Source organism: Sprattus sprattus (genome assembly GCF_963457725.1).
Source record: "Sprattus sprattus genome assembly, chromosome: 16".
NCBI lineage: Eukaryota > Metazoa > Chordata > Actinopteri > Clupeiformes > Clupeidae > Sprattus > Sprattus sprattus.
Genome location: NC_137914.1, coordinates 6,995,028 through 7,007,527, shown reverse-complemented (window position 1 = coordinate 7,007,527; position 12,500 = coordinate 6,995,028). Strand labels below are relative to the sequence as shown.

General features: G+C 44.8%; 2 protein-coding genes across 2 annotated transcripts in view; one reads left to right on the top strand and one right to left on the bottom strand.

Moving 5' to 3' along the window:
- The window catches only part of faxca (failed axon connections homolog, metaxin like GST domain containing a), a gene marked incomplete at both ends in the record, with an annotated part of 7,187 nt that extends 6,914 nt beyond the window's left edge, over positions 1-273 (top strand). The window contains one exon of the mRNA XM_080854008.1: positions 1-273. This exon is cut by the window's left edge and continues 32 nt beyond it. Coding sequence (XP_080710134.1) covers positions 1-273 — 273 coding nt within the window.
- An 11,094-nt stretch (positions 274-11,367) lies between these two features.
- Positions 11,368-12,500, bottom strand: part of pou3f2a (POU class 3 homeobox 2a) — a gene marked incomplete at both ends in the record, with an annotated part of 1,359 nt that continues 226 nt past the window's right edge. The window contains one exon of the mRNA XM_080854004.1: positions 11,368-12,500. This exon is cut by the window's right edge and continues 226 nt beyond it. Coding sequence (XP_080710130.1) covers positions 11,368-12,500 — 1,133 coding nt within the window.

Here is a 12,500-nt window from a genome sequence, read left to right as displayed (position 1 = left end):
CGCATCCGTCGGAAATATTGGCCCGAGTGGTTTGTGGATGTGGACGACTTTTACTACGACGGCTCTTTCGATGACAGCACCGAATCGTCCTCCCACTTGCTGGACCTGGGCCTGTACTCACGGACCGACCCGTCTAACACACACACCCACACACACACTCACACACACTCGCTGGACAACCTGCACACGCCGGACAGCGACCACACGGGCCAGTCGCTCTGCGACTCCGACATGGACACCGAGGTCTCAGAGACGGATCCGCTGAAGGGTTAGATTCCCACAATGCCTTGCACGGACCCCTTATGTCTCCATTGCCCCCCCACCCCCCCCCACCCACCCCTTCTCCTGCTTTCCTCTTGGAGAACACCCTACGAGGGGTTGATGACTGCATCACAAAGACCATGTTGGTGAAGATGATGAAGATGACGAGGATGATGGTGGTGGTGGTGGTGAAAACAAAAGCATGAAAGCATCAGACAAAAGCAAGCAAGAGCTGAAGGGAGAGAGAGAGAGGGGGATAGAGAGAGAGTGGGAGAGAGAGAGAGAGAGCGGGAGTCGATGACGCCGTTGCCGAGTAACTCCACCCACGGTCAGATGACGTCCTCGGTGCAGCCAGTAATTGCAACGGCAGCATGTCTACATAACATCTTTCAGCCGTCTGGTTTTACAGTTTTATAGAGTCTGAGCCTCTCATTGGCCCTGTCATGGCACATATATTATATGTTAATACATCAGGAGAGAACATGAGCTTAGTACCACTCCTAGCTCCAATAATAATGTCCATGTGATATTGATATGCCTGTGTAGGAATACTACGGCATACTCAAATGATCTCACAAACTTGTGCTAATTGTGTGTGCACTGTTTGTGACCCTCTTCAGTGCGTACTGTGTGTGAATGGACAGGTCTGCTCGCTGCCTGTGTGTGATTGGACAGGTCTGCTTGCTGGCTGTGTGTGATAGGACAGATCTGCTCGCTGCCTGTGTGCGATTGGACAGGTCTGCTCTCTGCCTGTGTGCGATTGGACAGGTCTGCTCTCTGTCTGTGTGCGATTGGACAGGTCTGCTCGCTGCCTGTCTGGAGATGTGAATGACCTCTTCAGTCCAGACAGCAGCTGATGTAGCCAGAATACAGAATATTCCGTCCATTGGTTGGTTCAACTCTCTGAAAGATCAGTTTGCACTGAAATGATTAACGAAATGTGACTCCTAATGGTTGATTAATTAGTGAATCAATCTATTTATATCATTAATAGAACAATTGATAATGAATTCATAACATAAACAATAATAACGGTAATTTAAAGAAGAACAGCCAACATGAAGAGCCTGTTTCAGTCACATCTTCCAGCAGGATCTGAGCGACCATCCCTACCCTGCAGACAGCATGTGGTCTAAACCAATTGGCTTTAAAACCCTCTGTGGAACTGCCTTGCCTTTAAAAAGCCCATGCATGTTTCCTGTACAAGAGGCCTTCAAGCAGAACACTCTAGAATGGAGCGAGGAGGACAGGGAATTACCAAACACATGACTAAAAACACACAGGGCCACAAAAGAAGAGGGTGCGCTGGGCTTTGATTTTTTTCAGATTTGTGTCCGTCTGTCCCGTGTTGTGTCTGCGTCTGCCAGACTAAATTGCATGCCGGTTTGTCTCTTAGTTTTCCTCAGAAGCGTTGAGCTGATTGTACCTGTGATGTGTCTACTGATGAGAGAGTGAATGAAGGCAGGTCTCGCTGATGATGGGTGTGAGTGGTGTTGTCTGTGTTGTCTCCTGTCGGATGGATCTGCATGGGTGTTTGTCAGACCGCAGTCACCCATAAGGACCCGTTGAGGGGGATGTTGTGCTGCCTTTAGGGGCAGTCAGCAAAGACAGCGACACTCCTCAAAGCGTCTTGTGCATTTGTGTAAGGTGTTGGCACGCTTCTTGAAGAAAAGCTTAAGTTCTTGGTAGCTTTATTTAACAAAGACTGTGATAACCAACAAGGAATCGCAGGAATCCACTGTCACATTTCTTTTTTACCCCCCCAAGAATATGTTGACACGCAAAATTGTGGAAAAAAATGTTAATACAAATCTATTTACAAATTCTATTTAATCCTGCAAATGACCAGTTCTCTACAAATCCAAGTAGCATTGTTGTTTTGGACATTTGTGTTGATTTTAGGGTGAAGTTTCTTGAAGCCTTACGATGTATAGATAGCCCCCTGCCAACCTAAAGCAAGGGCAGTGTCATCCTCCAGGCAGTCTGAGGCTGAGTGCCATACACTTGGCCCTTTAGGCAGTGATGAGAGCAAATGTACCAGTTGATGTGACAAGCAGTGTTTCCTTCAGTGACAAGCAGTGTTTCCTTAAGTGAAAATATTTGCTGCAGTCCACTGACTTCCCTCTGTTGGCGTTGTCCATTAGTTCATCCCCATTTCACTATGAGGCCAGATTGCTCGTTCACAGACTAGACAGTCCCAAGTGAGAAGAAGTGTTTGACCACACCTATCGTGCCCTAACTGTGCTTTTAACCAACACCACATAGCATAGTGTAAGACCCATACTCATTGTCACGGGAGTATAACATCTAGACTGGCATGTGACCCTAAACACACCCCCAGGTACATATTGTGCTGACTGAGATATTGAATCCTCCATTTTAGACGTCTGTGGCTCAGATAGATACCCAGACATTCAGGATGCTTCCCTATTGTTTTGATAGGAAGGGGCATTAGTGCATTGTGTATATGTGTGTTTGATCTTTTATGTCCCTGTGTTTATGCATGCGATCCTGTTTACCTGTGTGTGTGTGTGTGTGTGTGTGTGTGTGTGTGTGTGTGTGTGTGTGTGTGTGTGTGTGTGTGTGTGTGTGTGTGCGTGCGTGCGTGCGTGCGTGCGTGCGTGCGTGCGTGCGTGCGTGCGTGCGTGCGTGCGTGCGTGCGTGCGTGCGTGCGTGCGTGCGTGCGTGCGTGCGTGCGTGCGTGCGTGCGTGCGTGCGTGCGTGCGTGCATGGTGCATGGATGAGTCATTGTCACTGAGCCCTAGGCTTGCAGGCAGAGATGGTGCTCAGCTGGGTCTGTTCAGTGAAGTGGCACAACCTCACACAAGAGCACACACACACACAAGAGCACACGCAACAGACACACACACACAAGAGCACACACAACAGACACACACACACACACACACACATCAAAAAAAAAACACACACATGCACACACACAACACTGTAACACTAAGACTCAGAAGCAAATCCTGAGAAGGTTCTAGTGTTTGATTCACTCATTCCACCATGCCAAAAAGACTGCATGTGTCTGCATTAGAGATGCACTGGTGTGTGTGTGTGTGTGTGTGTGTGTGTGTGTGTGTGTGTGTGTGTGTGTGTGTGTGTGTGTGTGTGTGTGTGTGTGTGTGTGTGTGTGTGTGTGTGTGTGTGTGTGTGTGTGTTGTGTGTGTGTGTGTGTTTGTGTGTGTATGTGTGTGTGGAGGCGGCAGGACAGCCAGGAGTGTGTTAGTGTGGTCTCGTGGCTAAATCATGTACAGTGAAAACACAAAAGCACAGTTGTCCTGTGGGAGATTTTTAAACTCTGTGTTTTTGAACCATCCTCTATGCTTTCCGATGCCCTCCCTTTATCTCTCAATCTGTGGCACACACATACACACACACACAGGCACACTCACACACACAGGCAAACACACACACAGGCACACTCACACACACACACACACAAATATGTACCCCTGCTATGTCTCAATCTGCTGCCTCACATTCTCTTCTCTTTTCTTGCATCCCTCCCCCTCTCTCTATCCCTCTCTGTGGTATTGAATGTGTGTGTGTGTGTGTGTGTGTGTGTGTGTGTGTGTGTGTGTGTGTGTGTGTGTGTGTGTGTGTGTGTGTGTGTGTGTGTGTGTGTGTGTGTGTGTGTGTGTGTGTGTGTGTGTGTGTGTGTGTGTGTGTGTGTGTGTGTCTGTTTGTGTGTGTGTGTGTGTGTCTGTGTATCAAAAGCAATGAGGGCCAGAGAACCACACACATACGCTTTTGGATATTTTTTTGACATTTGTGCCTGATGTCAGAGACAGTATAATTTAATTCAAATATTATTTCTTATAAAAGAGTTTGTTTTATATTACTAACAATGGTATCTGTTGTTTTTTAGATGAATAATGTTATTTAAATTCGGTGTACTGGTAATTTTTGGTTATACTTTTCTATATGTGCTGTGATTTGTTTTTGTATGGACTTTTTTTAAGTTATTTTTTTGTGGTACTTTTTTCTTTTTCTATATTTATTTTTTTCGGTGTTGATGAGCTAATGTCTTTCTGACTCTACTGCAGAAATAACTTCAGGCCGGCGCGCATATGAGTGCAATACTTTTTTGTTAGTGTGTGCAATTCCAGTTGTTGTGCTTGTGAACTTGTAGAATGTATGCAGCAGATCGAATTATGACCCCTGACCCGGAAGCAATTCCATCAAACACCTTCTCCGATGTAAAACATGTGACAAGGTAAAGGAAGACCTATACCTTCCCTTGTGTATAAAAGCTCTTCCTGGTGTGGCCCCATTGGTGCAGTTTTAGACCCTTGAGCTTTACACAGGACTCCCCAACCCCTCTTTAACCTCAACCTCAACTGTACCTCTGCTTCTGCTGTTTAGCTTGTAGCTATGGAAACCTAAGTAACGAGATCTCCCCCTCTTCCTCCTCTTTCCCGGCCCGATGCTGATAAATCCTCCCGTAAAAGGTCAGAGATGCAACCCTCGCACCATCCCACCCCACCCCCCTCTTCCCAAAAACTCCCCGCCACTACTCCCCACCAACCCTTTTCATTGAGCCCTAGCCGTGCTGAGATCTATACAGTAGACTTTAGAGCCATTTATGCAAGTCTGTGTTGTGTGTCCGGAATTGCTTGTGACCTTTGAACCTATTGTGGGTGATATATTGTAAATACTGGGGGAAAGAGTGTACCGAACTGACCCTTTGTAACATAAGATGTATCAATAACTTCCTATGAATGTAAGATAGATATAGGTGAGTGGCTGTGTGGAAGCTAAGTCATTAAATATAACAGTGATCATTTTACCCTACCTTAATGTCCTACTGGTCACTTCTTTGTGTATCTTTCTCCCTCACTCTCTTTCTCTCTCACACACACTCACACATGTACACACAGTTTTTCTGTCTGTCTATCTGCCAGTCTTTTGCTCTCCCTGTGTATCTATTTCTAAGTATCTCTGTGTATTTATTGATCCACCGAAGCCTCTGATCAACTGATGAGATGAGATTTGTGATCAACAACCCACTACTGACCTCTGCTGGCTGATCCCATTTCTGCAGCCTTTATGTTTTAGATCTCTTGTGTTGCAGGTGCCATCTGTAAATCGTAATTTATGGTCGGCCGGTTACGGAGACATGGAGAGCCCTCTCCGTGGTGGCAAACCCTCTCCGAGCACCTCTCCTTGGCCTGACGTGTACCTCCCAATTTTTGTAACTAACGTCTCTGTCAATCCGTCAATACATCTAGAGGAAACAAGACTTTGGACAAAGCCTATACCAACATGGCTGATGCCTACAAGGCAGCCTTCCTCCCCCACCTAGGACAGTCTGACCACCTCTCTTTGTTCCTTCTCCCTAAATACACACCACTCATCAAACGTGTGAAACCCACAGGGAGGACAGAGTGTGGCCAAAGTGTGGCCAGAGGGAGCAGACTCTGCACTATAGCTTTTTACTGTATTACTGTATTAACTGTACTTACACCATACAATACTTACTAATCATTATATTACTACTACCTCATTCACTTATTTCCTCCACTTATACTTACACCTGCACTTTATCATATCTATCTACACTTCCGACCTCAATTGCTGCTAGTCCCAATTCTGTTCATATTTCATACCTATCTCTTACTGTATATATCTTATTTATTCACTTATTCCACTTTACATATGCACATACTCTGCACTTTTATTGCTATTTTGCACTTCTGGTTGGATGCTAAACTGCATTTCGTTGTCTCAGTACTTAAACTCTGTGTAAGTACCAAGACACTAGCAAGCTTGACAGTAAACCAACAACCACTAGAGGAAGTTGACTCCTTCATTTACCTGGGAAGCGAGGTAGCGAGTGATGGTGGATCAGAAGGGGACGTTAAGAGGAGAATAGGCAAGGCAAGAGCGGCATTTGGAATGATGGGGGCCATTTGGAGAGCACGCAACATCACCCTCAGGACCAAAATACGGCTATTCAATTCAAGCATTAAAACCATTCTCCTGTACGGATCGGAGACGTGGAAAACAACAAAGAACCTACTAAAGAAGCTACGGGCTTTCACAAATCACAAAAAGTCAAACAACTTTTATGTACAAATACGACCATACACGGAGTTTGGTCCGCCGCCATATTTTTTATTTGTTTTGCTCTTATCAAAATGAAAATGAGTCCGTCGTGACAACCGCGTGACCACAGAGTAACGGAGTGGTAGAAGTATATTTCGGCCTTAACTCATGTACACCCCCTTCAGGTATTTAATCAACATTGATTCTGGTTTTGTCTTCATCTTCTCTGCTTTTTTTAAGTTTCAGTGTTTATTGGACCTTTTGACAAAATACAAATATTAATGTTGTCATTTACACATAAAATGTTTTTTTTTCTGTGTCATATTTCATACATCAGTCCTTTATGGCAATTTTGTTATTTATTTATCACAAGATGTTTTATTTTAGAAACAAAAACAAAAATAAACTAATTTTCCCCCAAACAGGAACCTCTATTTCACCTTTTCATAAGCATAAAAAATGTTTTCGCTTATTACAGCACCCCCAGTAGTCAAATAATGCAACATTTTTGCACCAACTCAGGAAGGGATCCTGACTCCATGTACAAAGTTTCGTGTCATCAAACAGCTGCTGAAGTATGGTCTTTCTGTAAGTGTTATGAATTGCAAAACAAAGACAATGGAGGGTTTACAGATAAAGTACTTGTCATACTTTCCCTTCCAAATACTTGTGAGTTACTGCATGAAGACAGCCATTTATGGCACAGATAATCTGCCAGAGGGCTGAAGACGTGTCAGATTGCATACAACAGGTTTATCAGGAAAGTATCATGAAGACAAAGACATCTAAAAAACTCATGTATCACATATGATACAACAGGAGTTATAGGGTGAAGTAAAACAAACATGCTATACTATGGGTTGAGAGAAGAGGGTGCATTTAGACTGATATTGATAAAAACTGATATGTGGAGGCTGACACTGCCCACTGCTCCTGGAGGATACTGGAGGAAGGACGATCCGGGATGGGTTAAAAGCAGAGGGTGAATTCACAGCGACCTCAGGCCTGCGTGCGTGTGTGTGTGTGTGTGTGTGTCCTGGATCGCCTATCATCTATAACACGTGTGTGTTGCAGTGAATCGCTTGTGCAATAAAAACTGACTTGAAAGTCAGCCTTGTTTGTTTGTTTGTTTGTTTGACACCAGTATGGACTGCTTAGTGTCAGAAGAGGCCAAAAGTTCAGGTTCAGTTTATTTTCAGGCGGAAATAAATAAATGGCAGAAGGTAACTGAGTGCAGACACACCCCTCCGTGCACCCCTAATCATATTTTGTTACTCTTTTTATGTTGTGGACGGTGGCTGAGGTTTTTATGTTGTGGACGGTGGCTGAGGTTTTGATTCCGCGTGGGTTGCTGTTGGTACTGGGGGCACGTTCTCCCCAGGCCTTCAGTGTTCAGGTGGGCTATCTCCCGAGTCCCGGGCCTTTCCGTGTGGGGTTTGCATGTTCTCCCTGTGTTCACAAGGGGTTTCCTCCAACTAAGAACCACAACAGAAAAAACATGCCGAAAAACAGATCACTCACCTGGACGTCCCTGACCAAAGAGGGACATGATCACTTGACTTGGTCCAGGGGCTGCCAACTGCTCCTGGCTGCCCTGGAGGAGGGACAGCCCAGGATGGGATAAATGCAGAGGATACGTTTCACTGCGACCTCTTCGGCATGTGTGTGTGAGTGTGTCCTGTGTCGCCACCTAAAATATGCACATGGGTGTTGTTGTGTGTCGTGTGTGACCATAATAAACTGACTTTGATTTTGACTTTGACTTAATACAAAACATGTAAATACAGCATCTCAGACACGATGGCTAGACATGAGGACTGACACGAGACGACTTGACGGCAGTCTACTAGCCATTACTATTACGATGTGCAATGGCAGACAGAAAAATAATTACACTGTGTGGACTTTTGTATTAATCCAGAGCCATGTAAATCTTGTTCCTCACATTGGAATATGTCTTATCTTCTCAAAGAGAGTCAGAATAAAGATCTTTGTATGGCCTTGCCTGAGGCACTGAGGATAGTTTAAGAGCACATCACTGACTGATGCAACTTGATGACATTTACACCAGGCAGATGATAGCTTGGCAGGATGTTTATGTTTCTTCTTAAGTTGTAATGCTCCATTACCCTTTGAAATGTATGTACATGAAAAAGAGTCAGTGTGGTCGCTAGATGGCGCAAGAGACACATAATTTAGATCTCTCTCATTGCTTGGTTTTACACAATCATGGCCATATAAGGCCGTGAAATGAACTCGAACTAGAAATCTCGATAAAGAGAAAAACACGTCAACTCTCAGATTCAACTGTGTATATAGCCTATTGAGAAATCTCGACGAAATTGGGTTCAACTACTCAATGGCTAAATAAAAAAGATATCTGTTTTTTCCTCCTAATTATCTAAAATGTAGGGTACGCACACAACATGGTAGGCCTCGGTACAAAGCATTTGAATTCAGATTATGCGATTGGTGAATTGTGTAACATAGAAATCCATTTGTTTTGGGATGCAGATGCTTAACAAAAATCTATAGGAGTTCAAACTTATCCATTACGAGAAAATGCTATACATATCTGTATAATGAAGAACACTGGATATTATGGACGTTTACAGATCAAACAGAGATAAAAAAAAAAAAAAAATGCTCCATTATATCTGCATTCGGTCTTACTAATGTAAAATAATTAGAAAATAATTTACTTATGGTACCATATAGTCTTTTGTCATTTGTTGGTGTACAAAACGATATTTGTTCATTCATTATGAACAAATACATGTGTCGGTCTACATGTACATGCAGCTCGGTCTTCAAAATGTCTCTAATTTTAACCTTCAGCGTTGAAGAATAATGTGACCCATTGACCCGAATCCATGCCCTCGGCAGGTTGCAGTCCGTGAAATGTATTCCTTGTTAGAGCCCAATTAATTTATATTAAAATATAACTACTGTTTCAGTTTTCTTTTTATTTCCAGCTTCAAATGGATCCTTTCAGAGATCATTTTCGAAATAGGATGTGAAATAGCGAAGGAACCACATAAGCCTCATCGAATTCCTATTTTATCCTCGTGCTATGCCTAAATACAAAATCGATAAAAGTGTGTGTCCTCTAGCACCATTCAAACAAGGGAAAGTATAAGACGTTAATACATTTGATTTTAAATACACAAGCAAGCTACTTGGATACTTACAAGTATATTTGATTGATTGATCTGACCAAGCCTTAAAAAGAGACTAAACAGTAAAAACAATGAACATGCTTGTAAAAACAGATTTTAATGATAAAACTGTTTCAAAATGCGCTGTAAAATATTTAGTTGAACAAAAGTCCATCGCGACTGCGTCCATTTTGTGCTGTGCTTTGGCACGAATGATAGACAGTAAACAATCAAAAATACGACCATAAAATAACAACGGCAAAAATCATCGAGAGGCCCACATCACATCTCATGTATGATATGCTTGTAGCGGCTGTTTTCGTTAATCGGACAATTGATTAACTGCAGTACAGGAGAGCAGAGCTCGTGGAAACAGCCGCAGGCCCCGCGCCCGGCAGGCCCTGCTAATGTGACGCGTGCGCTGCAGGTCGAAGAAACTAATAAATACTGAAAAAGACACTAGGAGCAGACAAACACTCCCACATACAAAACACCACGACTCCTCACACTTTCGTATCTTACAGAGGAGCTGCAACAACTTATCATGAAATAGGAGCAGATAGGCTATTAGTCCCTTATCCATTAATATTATTATTATTGTTATTATTATTATTATTATTATTATTATTATTATTGTTAATAATAAGAATACTATTGTTGTTGTTGTTGTTGTTGTTATTATTATTAATAATAATAATCAAAATTATAATGTCACAGCATTTTTGTCAGTATGTTTTGCAGTTCTAATGTAGGAAAGGTACAAGCAACGAACCTTAAATTAAATATAGCAATAAATAATTGCATTTCATAATCTATCAACCATTTGATCGTGAGAATTTAGTTTCTGATGCCAAGATAGAGGGAACCTCCATTTAACACTGCTAACTAAAATAAGCACAGACTGCCTCCCTCTCTTTCTCCCTCTCACTGACAGATGCACACACACTGTCAAATTCCAAACTAAAACGCAAACTCTAGTCGACATTTAATAGTTTGCTTAATATATTTAAGTATATTGTCCTTTTAACTTGCAGCCTAGGAATTCTTTAGGACATTGGTACGTGGATAAGTTTACGACTCTCTGGGGAGCAATTAGTGAACTAGTCTCGCTCTGTGTGTGTGTGTGTGTGTGTGTGTGTGCGCGCGCGCGCGCGCGTGCGTGCGTGTGTGTGAGTGTGTGTGTGTGTGTGTGTGTGCGTGTGTGAGAGAAAGGTTTTGAACGCATTCCTGGGTAGGTTAAGAGTGTGTCTATTTAAGAGGCCCTCTGAGTGGTTTTGATTCAAGCTATTTGGCATGAAGCTTGTTCATTACACCACACAATAATAATAACAACAATAATAATAATAATGATAATAATAATAATAATAATAATGGTAATAATAATAATAATTCACTAGTTTTATCGCATCGTCAATGAAGGCAAATAAGTGACAGTATTGTCGCCATTGCTGGTCCCGTGCAATCCTGTTGATATGGAGGAAAGATGGCGTGAGGTACCAAATGCAGCTCCCGCCTATTTTCTTCACAGCTTTCGGGTCGTTCATTCTACGCAAATCTGGCAAACAAGCATGAAAATTGGACTGGCACCGTGCTCTGTATAATAGCGTTTGCTTGTCACTCGTCTCCATTAAGACAGTTTCATTCACACAAAAAAGCCTCTCAGTGTCTTGGTGGGGTTGGTGTTTGTGGATCCATCCCTTGTATTGTTTTCCTCACATCACTCACCCCTACCACGGGTTGCACATACCGCTAACCAGTCTCAAATTCACGTACGCTCATTGACTGGCTCGTATGGCGAGCTCTCTGCTAACGGGTCCGTGACTGAGACAACAAAGAGATGGTTCTGCATGTTCTTTTTGCACACATTCCTTTCGTCGTCCGCGTTCATGTGTCACGGAACCGGAGTCTGGGCTCCGTGGTGTGGCGGGGTGTCCCCGTAGGCATCTTCCGCATCAGGGTTCAGCGTTTCACACGGGGTTGTCATGCGCTTCTCTTTTTGCCGCCTGTTACAAAACCAGACCCGTACCACCTCCTTGTCCAGCTGTAGGCTGTCCGCCACGGAGGTTAACTCCGCACCCCCGGGTTTGGGGCATTTGAGGAAATGACTTTCCAAAGCCCCTTTGACAGCTACTTCGATAGAAGTCCGTTTCTTCCTCCTTCTGCCTTGCGCTGCGATCTTATCCAAGCTGGTGGGACTGCCGGACGTGGAGTCCGCTTCCTCAAGCCACTTGTTCAGCAGTGGCATGAGTTTGCACATGTTTTTGAAGCTGAGCTGCAGCGCCTCAAACCTGCAGATGGTGGTCTGGGAAAAAACATTGCCATACAACGTACCCAACGCGAGCCCAACGTCCGCCTGCGTGAAGCCCAGTTTGATCCGCCGCTGCTTGAACGATTTGGCAAATTGCTCCAGGTCGTCCGAGGTGGGCGAGTCCTCGTCCGACTGCTCGTGGTGACCCGGGTGATGCTGCTGGTGCAGGTGATGGGGCTGCTGGTGCGCGGGGTCGCTGAGGTGCGGGCTGTGGTGGTCTTCGTGCGCGTCCTGGAGAGTGTGATGATGCAGACCCTGCTCGTCGGCGGAGGACCCGAGGTTGGTGAAGCCCGACTGCGTGTAAACCATGCTCTGAACGTTTGACGTCGTCATGCTCGTTAGGTGAGTGGTGGTGGTTGCCGTCCTCCACGGCCGCGAGTCGTGATGGGTCCCCCCGTGCGCCGCTGGTTGGTGCAGCAGGTGTGTAGGCTGCGTCTGCTGCTGCTGCTGCTGCAGACCGGGCGAGTCCTGCAGCTCCTCCCGGTCCCCCTGCAGCGCGGGCTTAATGTCCTGCTCGTGGAGGGGGCTGGAGGGCCACGGCGCCCCCTCCGCGTGCGACAGCGACGTGATCCACTGGTGCGCATGGCCGAGCGGGTGTGCACTGCCCTGCAGAGAATACTCGCTCTGCAGCAGGCTCTGCGTGTCGCGGTACGCAGCTGCCTGCTGCATGCTGCCGGGCTCCAAGTGCACGGCTGATGCACTAGATGTCAGGATGC